Source organism: Montipora capricornis, chromosome 13 (assembly GCF_036669925.1).
Source record: "Montipora capricornis isolate CH-2021 chromosome 13, ASM3666992v2, whole genome shotgun sequence".
NCBI classification, from domain to species: domain Eukaryota; kingdom Metazoa; phylum Cnidaria; class Anthozoa; order Scleractinia; family Acroporidae; genus Montipora; species Montipora capricornis.
Window position 1 is genome coordinate 21,218,013 of NC_090895.1, and position 17,500 is coordinate 21,235,512.

The 17,500-nt window shown below is 38.8% G+C and overlaps 1 protein-coding gene across 2 annotated transcripts in view; it reads right to left on the reverse strand.

Moving 5' to 3' along the window:
* The window catches only part of LOC138029492 (myosin-VIIa-like), a 21,228-nt gene extending 7,412 nt beyond the window's left edge, over positions 1-13,816 (reverse strand). For both annotated transcript variants that reach the window (XM_068877216.1, XM_068877215.1), the window contains exons 1-10: positions 13,680-13,816; positions 13,308-13,368; positions 11,196-11,342; positions 5,285-5,365; positions 4,190-4,276; positions 3,014-3,138; positions 2,646-2,763; positions 2,141-2,269; positions 1,201-1,374; positions 744-968 (exon numbers count right to left, since the gene is read on the reverse strand). In XM_068877216.1, the coding sequence (XP_068733317.1) occupies positions 744-968; positions 1,201-1,374; positions 2,141-2,269; positions 2,646-2,763; positions 3,014-3,138; positions 4,190-4,276; positions 5,285-5,365; positions 11,196-11,342; positions 13,308-13,328 (1,107 nt within the window). In that variant the 5' untranslated portion in view covers positions 13,329-13,368; positions 13,680-13,816. The remainder of the gene's footprint in view (positions 1-743; positions 969-1,200; positions 1,375-2,140; positions 2,270-2,645; positions 2,764-3,013; positions 3,139-4,189; positions 4,277-5,284; positions 5,366-11,195; positions 11,343-13,307; positions 13,369-13,679) is intronic.
* Between the last annotated feature and the right edge of the window lie 3,684 nt (positions 13,817-17,500).

Genomic DNA, 17,500 nt, shown 5'->3' on the forward strand with positions numbered 1-17,500 from the left:
AGTTTTCAGTTTTGGGTTGCTTGCTTAGAACGGAAAACGTACACTTGTGATTGTAAGTGGAGGACCCAGAATTCGGCAAATAGTCTGCCTTTTGACGTGTGGTCTCTTCGCTAAGAAGCCCCTCAAGCTCAGCTAGCCAGATTTACCATGTGCTGTCAGAGACCTGAGAACAAAATAACTCCATTCCCTACTCCCTCGCAAACCGTGTTTTGTTCTTTAATTTAAGGTAAACTTTGAAATGTTGGGTATCATACCACCTTAACGTCACAAAGTGTTAATTAAATAATAGCAAATATTGAGAGGCGGGCCTACGCTTTAGACTGTACTCGGAAATTGGTTCATGTAATAACGGCAAAGGCGATCGAGAGGTCCCACACGACTCATTAGAAAGCGTTAGCATCGACGACAGGAACGGAAACGAGAAAGTCATCTTAAAACATAAATTCGCGTTATTGCAATCACTTCGCGGCTATTCTTTGATTGCACTCACTAATGATACGGCCATGTTGGTGGAGGTTAACTATCAATAGAGTTATTTCAGTAGAGTTATGACTTCCAAAATCCTGATTTCAAGATTTTGGACTGCCAAAATCCTGAATTCAGGATTTTGGACTGCCAAAATTCTGAATTCAGGATTTTGGACTGTCTGGGACCAGCGCCTGTTAGGGGCGGGGTTCCAGTGAGCTAACCAATACACCTCCGTGCCTTAATTGCGTGTGACAAAGTACAAAATTTCTTCTGACCTTTGGACAGACGTACTCTCCGGCTTGAATCCCGCCAATGATTTGATGATAAATCAAATCTGTTGCCACATTGTCACCGCTGGAAAACACGACAGGCTCAAACAAATCTTTCCGGAAGTAAAATTTCCAGGCGTGCTGGTCTTCCCTGTTTTTGGTATGCGCGTATCGCTCCGCTAAAAACACGGCATCAAAGATGCTTTCATTGCCACAGCCCCAGTTGGCTACCTGTTCAGATCATAGGAACGCGACGAGTTAGTGATAGGGTTAATGTTAGGTTAAGGGTTAGATGTACATTCTCAATTTCAACTGCCAAACGAAAAAAGCAAAGCTATCTATTTTAGTTCGAGACAACATTCTGATACCGCTCATAGTGCAATGTTAATATAATTAACAAAGAGTTTGTGTTATTCTAGCACTAAAATGCGTTTTCTAATCCACTCTAAAAGTTCAAAAGTACCTGCTCTAACGATGCAACGTACATCGAGAAACCAAAGATGTTCTTCACTCCAAGTTTTTCTTTGATTAGCCGACAAAGTTCTGCGCAAGTCGTAGCCGGATCCACTTCGAACTCTCTCGTCGAACCATCCATGAACGTCACTGGTAAAGTTGGATTGCATCGATTCTTGACGGCCTGTTGCAAAATAATTGAAGATGTCAATGAGAACAAGCACTGACAAATCGATATCGAGCGAAATCGTCCATTAACTTCATCACTCTCATTGCAAAGCCAAAAATCAACGGCGTCCAGCTCCTTTGAATCGCCAGGATGGCGATCTTTTGCCTGACACCTCTTTGCATGCATCGTGCTTAAGAGAGCTTAAGGGAAAGGGTGTTAATATCTACTAAATGAGCGCACCCTTATTTTCCTTTTCGGCAAATTGGTGAATTGCATAGGAGTGTCGAAACGATGGGTTTTTGAATTGTAATCGTTTCTTATAATTATAATCAATTATTAATAATAATTACAGTTAATTGTTTATTATACTTAAATAAATAATTAATTTGAATGGTTATAATTATCTGATAATAATAATTTAATAAGTATAATTACATTTTAAAATTATAGTTAATCATTATAATTAGTATAACTATCTTTAATTATGATTATCATTAATTATTTATTATCATTAGAATTATAACCGTTTATTATTTCAATTCATAATTCTTAACATCAGAGTAGCATCAAACTATTTTCTTTTGCTACCCGATTGGAAAATCTACAGCTTTCCCTCATTAGGTTTGAGCACCCCTTCCGAAATCAAAATACACCAAGAGCATTTGCAGTAAAAGAGAGATTGGCGTGGTTGGAGCAACAGAGGTAATATTAACGGGGTAAGTGAAACATTTTTTCCGATTCCTTCCGCTCTTATATATAAGTGATAGAAATGTATTTTCACCTCTAGTTCAACAGTTGTAGGTGGCTGGCGTCTGCAATTGACTTGAAGAGTTCGCTGAAGGATTTGATGACAGTATTGACCGAAACCATTTAGACCTTGCTTCAGAAAGTTCCTGAGATAATTTAATAGCTGGAAAGAAAAGCTAGGAATGTCAATTGGAAAATCTTAATCGATCGACGCTGCAGTGGTCAATTAAGGACCATTGCATTTATTTGTTATTAATTGAGGCGGTACGCACTGAACTGGGCACCGACTCAAGCTTTTGTGTGCTGGTTGTGTTCCTTCTCAGATGATGTTTGCTGCTTCTTAGTACCCTCAACACCTAATATTTCCAAGATTGTCATTGTCATCAGTGGAGAATAAACTCCTGCACTCCAGAAAGTAGGGCAGATTTTAAAGGTTGTACCTCAATGTAATGGGAAGGTCGAAGCATTGTAAGATGGCTCTGAATCTTTATTTGTCCGCCACATCACATAAAGTGTGTTGCAACTGTAATGTCATATACCTCATCTGACGGCGCGAAAACTCCAAGACACATGGCAAGTAGAATCCAACCACGTGAGCAACTGGTCTTAACGGAATTGCCTGTGAGTTGACGACAAATTTGGCAGTATATTTCATCTCTAAAATATGGATCAGAAAATCGCATTAAGACTCAAGCAAAGAAAGTGTCATCCCTTGTTCACAGGTTTTTCTAAAAGCATGGAAATCGAGGATAGGGAATGGTATAATAATTTTCGATGCTGCGCAGGAGAAAATTTATTGAAATGTCCTTTTCTAAATTCTTATATCCACGACGGATGTCGAAAAAAGAAACGCAACAAAAAGCGAAAGAAAAGAAAGTGCAATGACTGAAAGGCATGGTACACTTACCTTAAACGCTGGGTACAGCGAATACCAAAGCTGGTTATGAATTGTATTTTCTCTATGTTTGTTGTAGGACGATTCATCATCGTCAAAGGGGGAACGTCGCTTGGCCTCAAAAAGGACATCTTGGCCTAGGAAAAACTAGGTCGTCAGTACTCACAATATGTGCCATGCCTACAACGATAACCACATCTATGTTCTGTAATAATAGGCTCAAGCTCAAGAGCTCTGAGAGAGGAAAAGCCAACATGCCCGACAAAATATAACGATTTGTATGGGGATCCCAATTAAGAAGATAATTATATGAAAAACCTTCCAATTAAAAGCCCTATTTTATTGCCATTGTAGGTAGGTTCCGTCATGTGTGGTTATTTTCCCGATTCAACGCGATTTGAGCGATTTTTCACTTCCTCTGTTGCCTACGATATTGATACCGTTGGCAAGCGATTGCCACAATGGCAATGAGGTAAGGTTTTTTAATTGGGAATTTTTTCATATAATTATCTTCTTAAGTCTTTTAACGGGATTCCCATAGAAATCCTTTTTGTCGGGTATGTTGGCTTTCCATCCCATTAAGCTTGGGTCGCCTGTGCTATAATAGGTGGTTTTCACTTTGGGCAGGACCTCACGAGTTCCTGCATCAGGTCATCGCTGCCACGTTGGTGGACGAAAACAAAAGAGATTCATTGCAAACCACCGATTTGGGGAAACTCAATTTGAAATCAGTTAATAGCATATACTTATAGGTGGTTGTCAAATTACGTCATCGCCGCTGTCACATTACATGATTGGTACATGACGCCTAAATAGCCCGAAAGACACGATGGGACTTGAGAATGCGGTCCCGCCATTTTGAATGAGAACCTCACATCAATGTTCTGGAGAATCTTTTAAAATAAAGCTGGTTATGTTACGGCCATGGGCCTTTTTTACATGGTGACCAAAGCTTTTGTTTTGCACCCGTGAACTCGCTTCCAACACACATCAACTAGAGGCTCGGGGTACGAACTCTATCGTATTTGACCAGCATGGACGCCGGGTGACAAAAGACCATGCTGGTAAACGAAAACCATAGATTTCTTATTAGGACCTTTTCATCGCCAACCAGAAATTGTACATTGTAACATTAATTTCTGTGTCCCTAGAGATTGGTTGCAAACCACCTGCATTTGAACCACATACCTTTTCTGAAACATCTTTTCTCTTGAAAGAGGAGCCAGAGGAATACCACTTTTTCTTTGCAGTTTTTTCAGGGATCTCCCCTGAATTCTAGCAATGTGTGGACAGGATAAAAAAGAAATATATTAGTTAGCCACATTGCCTGCTGCAAATATTAAAAACGGTATTATGGATACGGCATTTCAGCACGCTTATCAAGTCAGATATATACTTGATCGCGTTAATGCGCTCGTGCGGTAAATTTTCTCGGGGAAACACGTACGACTGAACTGCAATCGCTTTCCAAGTGTAGGAAAATGCTGTCCACACATATTTGATCTCCTGACGATCTTGGAACCGCCGATCGTTGTCATTATCATTGTCATCACATGCTGTGATCTATGAGGGGGGCATTGGTGTCTTTCATTAACGAACCTCAAAACTGCACAAACATCGCTCAAAAACCAAAAAAAGCACTTTACATTTCAATCAAAACCGGAAACTGCAGGCAAAACTATTAAAACTAGTTTTTCAAAACCGTAATCGATTTAATTCACTGGTAACTGTACGTGGAGGATCCAAACTTAAATCTTCGTTACGAGGCCAATTCGTGAAATGTGAGTGACATCGCAGGACGGTGCACGAGGCTGACACACATAAGGTAAAGGTAAAGGTACACGTTATTTACTCTCTAGAGAGTACTCTCCCAGGAAGCCGACGGTACGCTCATTTTACCCCCCTCTTTCCATCAGTGCTCCGTTTTCAGGGTATTTAAAGCTACTTAGGCTACACTGAAAGGAAAGAAGTCGAAACAAGGATGTGAGATCCGGGGATCGAACTCGGGACCTTATGCACCAAGGCCGCGCACTAACCGACTGTGCCACCCTTGCTCCTCCATAATTACCGAATCAACAGGAAAAACCAAACCGCGCATCGGATACCAAATTTGAAAAACCGCTTGCACTTTACACCGCAACAGGTACTAAAACCGAAAAACCGAGCTAAGAAAAAATGGAAAACCGCAAAACTGAAAATCCCAATGTCCCTCGGCCTCATCAACGGTAACCATTATCGATGACATTTTCAATCAATCTCATTTTCTAAGTGGATAAAACGTACCACGAAGTCTTCGTCGTTGAAGTTTGGTTCTGGCATATCCATCATAAATCGCAACATAGCGATCGAAATCGCACAGGAAGCCTTTAATAGAACGACAAACAAATCAGTTTGACATTTAATAATAATAATAAGTCTGCATTGCTGGGATCAGCAAGGATGCTAAGAAAAGTATTGGAAATGTAAAGGACAGGGAAAAGAAAAATTTTGGTGTTCATTCGCAACTTGTTGTTGCCCGACACCACAAATTTACCAGCTGTTAAAAATTTAAGCTGAGCAGTATGACTTCTACATCATCATAATAATAATAATAATAATAATAATAATAATAATAATAATAATAATAATAATAATAATAATAACAAGAATAATAATAATAATAATAATTCCCGACATCGCTGACTTACTAGAACCTTTAGAACGCGCCATCTCTGATGTTCTGATTCCAGCCCTTTTGGAGCATCAAGTCGCCGAAACAGAGCGTGACCTCCTCGCGTTGCCTGTGCGCATGGGTGGCCTTGGTCTAGTAAATCCCGTTAACCAGTCCCGACAAGAATATGAGGCGTCCATCAAAGCAATCGCCCCCCTTGTGAAACAGATTGTCAAGCAAGCAGCAGAGCCACCTAATGACGACGATGTCGCTGGCGCGCAGCGACGCGCGCGTCAAGAGAGAGCTGACAGTGCGCGGCGTGACCTAGAAGACGCGACTAAGTCTCTGCCTTTGAAAACCCAGCGAGCTGTTGAATTTCTAAAGGAGAAAAGTGCCTCTAGTTGGCTCAGCGTTATACCTTTAAAAGAAATGAACTTCACTCTTAACAAGAGGGAGTTTAGGGACGCAATTAATTTGATATATGGTTGGGAACTCAATGACATCCCAACAGTGTGCGTCTGCGGGGACTTGTTTGACGCTGACCATGCTTTGATTTGTATGCGTGGAGGATATATCATACAACGGCACAAGGAATTTGAGATCTCGAGGCTGAAATTCTGCAAGTGCTGTGTACTGACGTCGAGGTGGAGCCGGTTCTTCAAGAAGTTACGGTGGAAGTGCTGCCGAGGGGAGCCAACAAGGTCCCTGACGCGCGGCTGGATATCCGTGCACGGGGCTTCTTGGCGAGCGAACAGTCTGCGTTCTTTGATGTTGGGGTATGCCACCCTAACGCAGACTCGTACAAGAATCTCATCCCGGAGCAGATTTACAAGTTTCACGAGAATGATAAAAAGCGCCTTTACTTGTCTAGAGTTCTTGAGGTAGAACGGGGTACGTTTACATTTTTTACCACTAATGGCGGCATGTCTAACGAATGTCAACGCTACCATAGCCGTCTTGCTGAGCTACTGGCAGTGAAGAAACAGGAGAGTTACCCTTCCACTATCGCATGGATTAGGACTCGAGTCTCATTTGCCATTTTGAGGTCTGCATTGGTTTACCTGCGAGGCTCGCGTTCTAGGAGGAGAACTGCCCCAAATATACAGGAGACTGATCTAGAACTAGAAGTCTCGGTCGCATGCAGATAGTTTTTGTTCTTCTGTAAATAGCGTTATCCTCTGACACTGAGTTTATGGCAAAGAGCGTCTTGACATTCTACAATATTGATTTATAATTTTTCTTTCCTTTATTTTATCAAATCTATAATACTAAGAGTTATTTAATTTTTTTTTATATATTAATTCACATGTTTATAGGAAACGAGAATTTTTAAAAAAAATAACTATTATTGCTATTATTAGAATTAGTATTAGTATTTGTATCTCTATAAGCCTAATACTTGTTTTAGAGTTCTTTATTTGGTTTTTTCAGTGTGTGTATTTTTACTGATAATTTGAAAAATAAAGAATTGTTATTATTATTAAAAAATATATATAATAATAATAATAATAATATTAATAATAATAAACATTGCAAGTGTGAAGATACTAGATCATGAACAATGAACAATGAGCACGGAACTGAACTGATATATAATTTCATTTTATTGTGCTTTGTCATTTAGGGACACTTTTGACATTTTATATAGAATCTACCAAACATTAAAAAAAAAAAAGAAAAGAAAAAAAAAAACTAATACTAGACTTTAGACATTACTCATCAGGGATAGAAATTAGAATTAGTATTTAAAAAAAAACACACAAGGATTATCTCGCTTTTATAAACTACATTTGTAGGATTTTAGGATTAATAATTTTCGATTATTTTAATCTAGATAGATTTAATTAAGATTTAAGTAGGTTTTTAAGAGCTACTTAGGCTTTTTTTAAAAGAGATTCCCAGCGATCGGTCACTTGATCTCACGCCCAATCAATGTATTTACCTTAGGCATTAAAGCTTATCTACTGCCATGACAATAATAAATAATAACAATAACTAGTATCAGCAATCAAGGATTAGTGAGGTGCTTTCGATTACTGTTTTTTGATCGACGAGACATTTGAAAGTAGTTGTATATTTTCGGGATAATCGTTTATTGGTATCCTTTTTTTGTTTTTTATTCAAATGATGAAGGTATAACACTTTAAGTTTTTTGACTGTTATCTGGTTGCAAATGATTTTATTAATACAATTATGGAATACATGAGTTATAATGCAATATCAGTTTTGTGGGATATCGGTTGCCTTTCTTGCTAAATTAGCCAAACAGTGTCATTCCCCAGGGTGTACAGCCGGACGGTCACTCATCCGGTTTTTAATGTCCCGTCATAGGTTCGAGGTGTCAGCTTTTTGAAACGTTTCTATTTCTCCAGTGTTTATGCTATGAGAATAAAATAAACATCATTTTAATGCTCCTTGAATGTAGTTTTGAAAAAAGTATTCTTTTGTTTGAACATTACTTTTATATGATGGGTTCTCAAAGCAAAAACAGGTAGTCCGATTTTACAGGCTCTAGCTGCATGGGATTTGAACTTTTTTTAGAAAATTTCTTAATAAGCAATCGATTTGAGTTAAATGTTTAACCAAACGGTGTCAACGATTTTTGATATATCGTGTTTCGCCTTTTTATCCTCTAGCAAAGTAGTTAAAAATAATGTTTTTGACCGGTAATTTAGACAACGTATGGTATAAAATCAAAGCACGTCAAAGAAATTGAAAAACGCTGAGACCGCTTTTGTGCATCGAACTATATTAAATAGTCCTGAAAATATGAGCTGAATCGGACAAAGACGTTTTGAGTGGTAGCTCCGTAAAAAGGCGACTCTTAGACAATATGCTAAAGCCGAAAAAACGCCAAGCAAAGTTTGCATGGTCAACTCACGATTTTGCCCACGACAAAGTTAACATGTGCTTTTGGAAGCTTTGACATGATGTTGATATTTCTGCAAAAAAAGCCGATTTTCACAAATTTCATATCATTGAACCTATGGCGAGACCTTAAAACCTCGTCCAAGAGGATTTGACTTCCCATGGGCAAGCCGTAAAGCCTAGTTTTTAAGCATAAGTAGCTTATGCTAATAAAAAGGAACGTCGACATAAGCTTCAAAACCAACCAGGGCATCCGCTATTTTGTTCAAATGCTCAGGAGCGGGCAATCTGCAACAAGTGCTTTAATTGGCCAGACGAAGTAAATTTTCGTTTTCAAACAATGCAAGCGCACGCAAGCGCTTGGGTCAACCCTGTTTTCAGTAAAAAAAAATAAGCGCTCTTTTGCTTGTCAGTGTGCTTGAGTCACTAGTGAAAACCAGGCTTCACACTATTATAAGAGATCGAGATTATTTGTTCGAAACTCTGAAATCGTGTGGCATCGGAATCGTAGCCCGAGGGACATCCCGTGGGATTGACACGCCCGATTAGAGTGCGCGCGCTCTTCTCGAATGCAATGATAATAAATTATATGAAAGGTCCAGTTCATTTAACGCTTGGATACTAATTGATGACACTGCAGTGTACAGCTGAACAGAAATCAAATCAAATCATGTGACCACATTTCAAATCGTAGATTGACTTTTAAGAAGAGAGGAAAACCATAGTACCCGGCAAATTCGTCCCGGAGCAGAGTACAGAACCAACCAACTCAACCTATATATGACGCCAAGTCTGGGAATGGAACCAGGGCCACCACTGCGCCATCCCTGCTCGTCCAAACACCGTTTTCGTTTTAAGTTATTGTGCAAGAAGATGATTTGGGTCGGAGAAAAAAAGACAAAGTAAAACCAAAATGAACGATATCACACGACGTTTCAAAGTCATCTTGACTTCATTTTCGAGTGATAAATGTAATGGTCGTTTCAGGTTTAAATTAAGTGGTTGTTTATAACGTCAGCCAATGAATTAGTGTGCGTGCGATTAAATGTTCTAAACAAACATTTTCGTGCGAATTTAGGCTTTACGAACAATTTGTTCAATGTTACACACAAACTGAACATTTTCAAGTCCGATCTGGTTGAATTATTGCAAGTAGCAACAAAAAATCAGCTGTTTCAGTTAATGGAAGGCTCTACGAACAGGTTGATGGTGTGGACATGGGTGGACCCCTAATCCCTCTTGTAGCCAAAGCCTTCCTATCTTCTACTCGAGGGAGCGTAAGAAAAGGTTACCATCATTTTATAGGAGATATGTCGATAACACATGTCAAATGTCAGATATTGAAGGTGCAACGGCGTTCTTGGTAACTTTAAATGAGTGTCCCCTTAACGATGGAGATGGCCGACAGCAACAAGTTGCCATTCCTTAGCATGATGATGGAAAAGAAACACTGCGAACTGGTAACCAGCGTATGCCGAAAACCACCGAACAATGGCCTCCTTTTACATTTTCAGAGCCACGTAGATATGCGCTAAAAGAATAATTTATTAAGAGCATGTTACAACGGGCCTACCGCCTTTCATCTTCTTGGGAATCGGTTGCGAGAGAGTGCGATTGTCTTAAGGGAATGTTCTTTAAGCTGGGGTACCCGGATAGACTTGTTGATGCCACAGTTACCTCGTTTTTGAATTCAGTCTTTTTGGAGAATAATCGAGCTCAAGAAAAACAACGCCATGTCACAGGGAAACATCGTTGGAGTCGTGCTACCTTTCAAAGATCAGAGATCTGCGGACTTCGTTCGTAAACAGCTTAAAGATCTTAGCAACAACATCGGCAACCCAATACAATCGGTATTCAAGACGGTTTAAAAATTGGCGAGCAGCTTAAACTTCAGGAGAGGAAATCACCCGTCGTTAGCCAACAATGCTTTGTTTATCAATTTAAATGTGATCTGTGTGATACAAATTATATCGGCTACACTACTCGTCATCTTCATCAGCGAACTGAAGAACACAGAGCCTCCGCCTTTGGTGCGCATGTGAAAGGTTGCCATGGAATTTCAAACCCCAAGCTTTTGAAACAGTTCTCCGTGTTTTAAGAAAGGTCAGGGAAGCTTGACTGTCTAGTCCGCGAAATGCTTTTCATCCGTGAGAGGAAGCCAAAGTTGAGCACACAATCAGACTCAATTCGCGCGAAAGTATTTGCTTAGAACATTTAATCGCGCACACACTAATTCGTTGGCTGACGTTATAAACAACTTCTTAATTTAAACTTGAAACGACCATTACATTTATCACTTGAAAATGAAGTCAAGATGACTCCGAAACGTCGTGTAGTATCGTGCATTTTTGTAACTAAATGTATTTCAAAAGGTTTTCTCCTTCGTAAAAGGTATACAAAGCAAAAAAACAAAAAAAAAACAAAAAAAGAAACAAAAAACAAAAACAAAATAGGAATAAAAGCCATGCACCCACTGATTATACGTAGGTCCATTTTCTGCAGGAAAAGTCTACGTTCAGTAGTTATGGAAGGAGCTTCAGCATTTATTATGTGAATTTCTCCTGAGGGTGTTGGATTATTACCTATTATAAGGATTACTGGGGTAAAAATTGTTTAGTACCAGCGACCACTCCCAATAAAAATCAGTAAAATCTTCAACATGATGTTCATAATTACCATTCGATCTTCTTCCTTATCAATGCTTAGTAACGGTGCCAAGAGAGGGGTTCTCGAAAACCTGCACATCTCTCCATTTTGGAAGTTTTTGCTGGCAAAATTAATGAAATCATACTGGGACAAATCATCAGGCTCTATTTTTTGTCGCTGTGGGAAAAAAAGGACTGAAATAATTATTAAGGAATAATATCAGACGAATGGAGCTTTTTGACATGACGTCATCACGGTATGAATGAATAAATGAATGAATGAATGAATGAATGAATGAAATGATTGATTGACGGAGTGGAAAACGTGAGTACGTCAGTGAATAAGTGAGTGAGTGAATGAGTGAATGTGAATGAGTGAGTGAATGCGTGAGTGTGAATGAGTAAGTGAGTGAGTGAGTGAGTGAGTGAGTGAGTGAGTGAGTGAGTGAGTGAGTGAGTGAGTGAGTGAGTGAGTGAGTAAATGAATTAACAGATGAATGAACGGCTGATTACTTGAGAGCAAACACTTCTAATTGCAACTCTAGTTTAATCCTCTGGCCTTTTATGATGGCATTTCCGTGATCAGTAACGCAGTCTTATTGAATCAAAACACGTGAAGCGTTTTGCATCATACCAGAGTTCTAATCCCCGGGGATGAGTTAGTAAACCAACATGGCCACCATTCAGTCCTTTATGAGAACCCCAACATGTCTGCATTGACACTATGTAAAAGCTTTATTCAGAGAGGGTTTGAAAATGGTCCTTGTTATTTAATTATAAATGCAATTGTATGGCTCAGTAATTTAAGGAGGGGACCCTTTTAACAGCCTAATAATTGCTTGCATTGCATTTTATTGGTTGGTCATTTTATTTCGTCTCGCCTTAATTCACCCCAAGTCTACAAACATCAGTAATCCATTAGCCTCACCTTATCATCTGTGTCATATTTTTGATAATAAATGTTCCTAAAATAGGCAACTGAAACAAATCCTAGTACAGCGATTTTTCTTGTTTACAAACATTGACGTCATATTTCTTAGTTTCCAACCACGGAACAAAATAAGTCCTTGTTTCAACAGCGCCAATTAAGTTCTGGTTGGCATATTAATAACAATGGGTGACGTCACGAGAAACATCGCTATTTCATGATTCACTTATTTTTCTCTGCTATCCAACAACTTTTATTTTACATACGTACCCTTTGAACATTTAATGGAGTAATAATTGTTTTGCGAACATTGTTGTCAAAATGTCTTTTCTTTTAAATGATCTATGTGATATTCATAGGGGGAAAATTACAAGTTTATATATCAAGTCATGTTAATCCAAAGGTAGGGAGGAAGTCAGTCGTTTTTGGTATTTGCCTTTTTCTTGCCAATTAAAAGGAAAAAGAAATTAGGTGAATCCGATGAAGAATTTCAATAAATGCTAATTTATGATTCCTGTTACTTTCAAGGTGTTTTCCTTTCATTAAAAATAACAAAAATAAAATAAATAAACAAATAATGGACCTGTATTTGGGATATGAAAGCGTACCAAATACATAAATTACTGGCTTATATTCATTAAAGCTGTTTGTTTTAATTGAAATGATGATTTTTGTTCAGCCGATGCCAAGTAGACCTGGACGAAAAGTTGTTTGATGCTGCTCTTTTTGCATTTCTTACACGGTTGTGACTAATGTGTCCGCCTCAATCAGCTTGTGGGAAACTTTATGACAAATACATAACAAACAACTTTAGCTCCAAACAAGGGGACGAATTCGAAGCCGATCGTTCTATGCGCTTTAAGTATATAGTTTGTAGTGTGAAGTACCAATCGGCTCTATTTAAGCCTAATTCTTTGACAATGGTTACTTTTTAATAACCGTCGAGAGTGACATTTTGTTTTATACATGTAGCATCTTCACGTCGCCAGTTTAACAAAAACTTATGTGTTTGGCAAAACGTGTCTACCTGACTGTGGCGGATGCATTCTAATAACGATGAACTTTTTCGCACACGACTGTAACGTATCCGTGTTTTTACATAAAGAATTCATTTCATGAATTAAACTGTTTATCACAGGGTCATTCAGCCATAACGTTGTTCTAGGATCTAAAATATCATTTGTCGTTCTGTCTAAACACGTTTTATTCCCTTACCTGCGTTATATTTAATTCCATCTTGTCTTCAGGTCTAGGCTTTGTTTGCCTCTGTGGAAACCTAACAAAGGGAGTCAAGATATGAATCAAATGAATAAATGATTGGTAGATCATCGAATTGGAAAAGCGAGTGTTTGGGTCCTCAGAATTTTATTTGCACCCAACTGAAATGTGTGACTCAAATTAAACGTTATCCATTCCGACAGATTGCAGACCATTGCACTGCTGCAGAAGTCGAGGGTCAAGGGCTAGGACTGAATTTATATCACCCACAAATTCAAAATCACTGTGAAGAGCTGTTGCGTCCAGCGAATTTGCATACATGCAGTGTGGAATAAATAGATAGCATATATCAATGATAACAAAACTCACCTATGAGATACTCGAGAATATGGAACATGTAATGATCAGAAGTACAGTATGTGGGGCATACCCGTGGATAGTGAATTGCCAGGGAAGGCCGGTCGGACCCTCACTTGAATTGACTTACGATGAAGACATGTTTTTTTAACGCATGACTTCACAAAACACAGAAGAGAAACATTATTTTGGTTAGGTGGTCATGCATTGCATATCTTACACGAATCGCTTAATGATTTTATTGAACAGTTAACCGCTGAGTGTGGTTTTGGCAAAGCACCATTTCTTCTTCACAAGAAACAAATGTCTGGTTATTCCATGAGCTGACGCAGTCATCTAAGCCTCATAGGTCCAAAGGCCGGTAACTTTCTGCGGTGGACAAGTCTCCATCTAAGATTTCCAATCGGTGCAAAGCTTTTGAAATTTGTTCACGCATTTAATGGTAGCTTTGCGCATTTTAGACACATCTAAGGAAAGGCGTGTACCAAAACTTTGGCCAACTTTTAACGTAAAGTATATTTTATACTCTGCATAGTGACTCATCCACTGAATAAAGATATCCAGATTTTGAACAACTGGGACCAGAACGTTATGAGTTATTAATATATGGACGGGAGTGTTTTACCGGAAACTAAAACACTCGTAGATTAAGACTGCAACATCCAGGGACCGAGTGGCGTATTATTCATTTCTAACACGAGTGGTCATATAAGTGGTTTTCACGTGACGTCATCGCCGCCATGTTGGTGGATGAAAACAAAAGATCTCTCATTAGCTCCTTTTGTTCATCCACCAGCAATTGTACATTGTAGCATTGTTATCTGTGTCTCTAGAGATTGGTTGCAAACCACCTATTCAGAAAAGACGTCACGATTCTTGCCTTTAATCCCGCCTTTTTTGTTTGTATTAATACCCAGTACATGTATTCGTATTAAAGTCTGCTTTTCAATCTCTACCATGTATATTTATTCCATATAATAAAAAAAGGAAATTACACGTTAGTTAGAAGATATGAATTTTATATGTTCTCATGGCAAAAACAATATCTCACGAATGAGCACGATATTGTGTTTATTATCTTCTCGCCACCATGTGATATCCACCGCATAAGCTGAGAGGAGTAAGTCACTTCAGTTATTTGCCTCAAGCCACCAAACAAATGAACGATTATTGGTATTCTGATAAATTAAGAAGGTGCGATAATACTTGAAATAACTGGCTTTTTTTGTGTATTTCAAAATTCAGTAGTTTAAATAGGCTATTTTACAGTTGTTTACTCAGTGACCTAGCCTATGAGTGGCTGCGAGGTTGCCGGTGACTTTGTATTGATACAGACCTCACTGCTTTTATCATGTAAATTGTGTTGTCGTAATTCTAACTAGCTAGTCTACATTAACATTAGAAAAGCACAAATGTTTGTATCAAAGCAAGGTCACCGGCAACCTCGCTTCCATTCTTAGGCCAAGTAACTTAGCTACAACTGTAAAATGGTCTATTTCGTTGTTAGGCATTCAACTCTAGATCTGTAGGGGTGGGGTGGGGAGGGGAGGGGAGGGGAGGGGAGGGGAGAGGGTTGGGGTGAAGGTTTGAATCAGATAGTTCAAGAAACGCACGTATTCCAATGCACATCGATTTCAATAAGCCTCACGAAATGTCCCATGGCTCTCCTCCTCAACTTCAACATGACTAGTTGCTGGGGATGCGGAAAATTGACAATCAAAGTGACTCCTAAACTGTGCTGGATTTACCCTGACCTAAAGATAACGCTACTCCTAACACTGATATAATTGTTGGAAAAAAAGCAGCAAATGAGTAGACTTGAAGGGACGCTTCGTGTGGGATATAAAAATTGGGTCCATCTAATAGAGTGACCCTTCTCCAAAATAGCTGCAGAAAATTCACATAAGTTTAGATTTAAAACTAATTCCAGATATAGAAAGAGTACCTTTACTTTAGTAGTCTGCAAAGTTTCGGCATATCAGGTGTAATATCAGTTGAAAAAAAATGTAAGTTGAAAAATGAAAAACTTACAGATGTTTGTATGGTTCGGTATGATTGAGGGTATGGCGTATACGAGGGTCTCAATGGGGTGGTGGCATTTACGGCTATCGCTTAATTTATTTCAGTTACGGTTAACAAAAAAGTTATTCATTTTTGTTGTTGTTGTTGTAGAAAGTTAAATATTAATAAACCCGTGTTTTTTTATCTTTAAAGCAAAATAAAGGTCTTATGATCATTTCGGGCTTAAATAAGTTATTCTTTTGAAAAATTTTAATATTTTATAGATCATACCACTTCTAATATTATTTTACGTATGAAACTGTGAACTACGAAAAAGTATTCAATACAAGGCTATACAACTTAACTTACGTCATACATTCTTACATTTAATTACTTGTAGGAGTGGTGTCATGTTTGTCCTTATATGGTGTTATATGCCTGTTAATTGTCTCAAAATATAGCCATGCTTGATGCCTCAAAATCCGTCAATGCGCAGTCTACCTTACCTCGGGTACCTTTTTTTGCCTAGACATCAAACCGTGTCCAAGCCTTAACTTACCTTCCGGACCTTGTTACTACCGGCTTACTAATAATAAGATCCTCTGAGTCACTATCCGTATGAACATCGCTGATTTCAGAATCGCTTGATGTTTCAAGGTGTAGACAGGCCAAACACGACTCCTATTGGTCAAGATAGGAACTTCAAAGACCTCCATTTCCATATGAAATAAGGGGAGGGTTTTTAAATATTTTTCTTAGTAAGGGCTGGTTTTGATGCCATTTGTTCATAAGAATATGATTGAGATCAGGCATTTATGGGCGGTATTCTGTTACAAACGGCAAAATTTTTTTGCGCGTTTCTTGTTTATTTTGTAGAGCCGACATTCTTTCGCTGAAAGTGACTTCAAATAGAGTCATGCTCAGAAGGTTATCTGGATAACCCCTTTAGCGTAATCTTTATTTGAATAATGCGATGTGTTCTTCAAATTTCGCTTTTGAAGAGTTAGTTCTAAGAAACCTTAGGGCTTCGCCTTTGATGAAGCCTTTCCTGACGCCTGGAGGGTGGCAGGAGTTAAAGGGCGTGTATTGGAAAGTTTCTGTCAGTTTAAAGTGCGTGCGCACATCAAGAATAGTAATTGATCCTCACTGCATACCTATTACCACATCACGGTAAACTAAGTTACGGGAGGAGACCGCGACAACTGTGGCAGCTAAGGTATGCAGCGGGAGTTAAGCGTAGCCGCGTCGACCGGCACCAGGGGAGGAGGTTGGGGCAACAGAAGCTTCCTTCACCGGAACGCGGGCAAAATGACAATGATCGAGGCAAAACACGAGAATTTAAGCAAAGAGACCGCAAAGCATCATACCTGCCCCGAAGACGCAGAGCACGGCGGAATCTGAAGGACATAACTCAAATTCCGTGATGCGCTAATTATGTATGTAGTGAGAATAGAGTGCTTTTTGAATCGGTCGCCCTTGTATACACATGTATCCAAGAATGTTATTTCAGTATCTGAAATCTCAGCCGTGGATTTTATTGTAGGATGGAAGCTATTCGCTAGCTCCGTGAAGTTGTTTATTGCTTCTTTGTTTATGTACTACATGTACGACATGTACGGAGTCAAAGTAGCAACCAAATAACAAACGCAACAAGTCATACGTCAGTTTAGCACCTTTTTTAAAATTAACAAATGTAGGGAACAATTTTTTTTTACGGTTAATTATTTTTACCCCATTTACCCTCACATTGAGACCCTCGTATACCCCCAGTCATACGAACGCCTATAAATTTGTGAAATTTCAACTTACATTTTCTCGGCTGATATAACAGT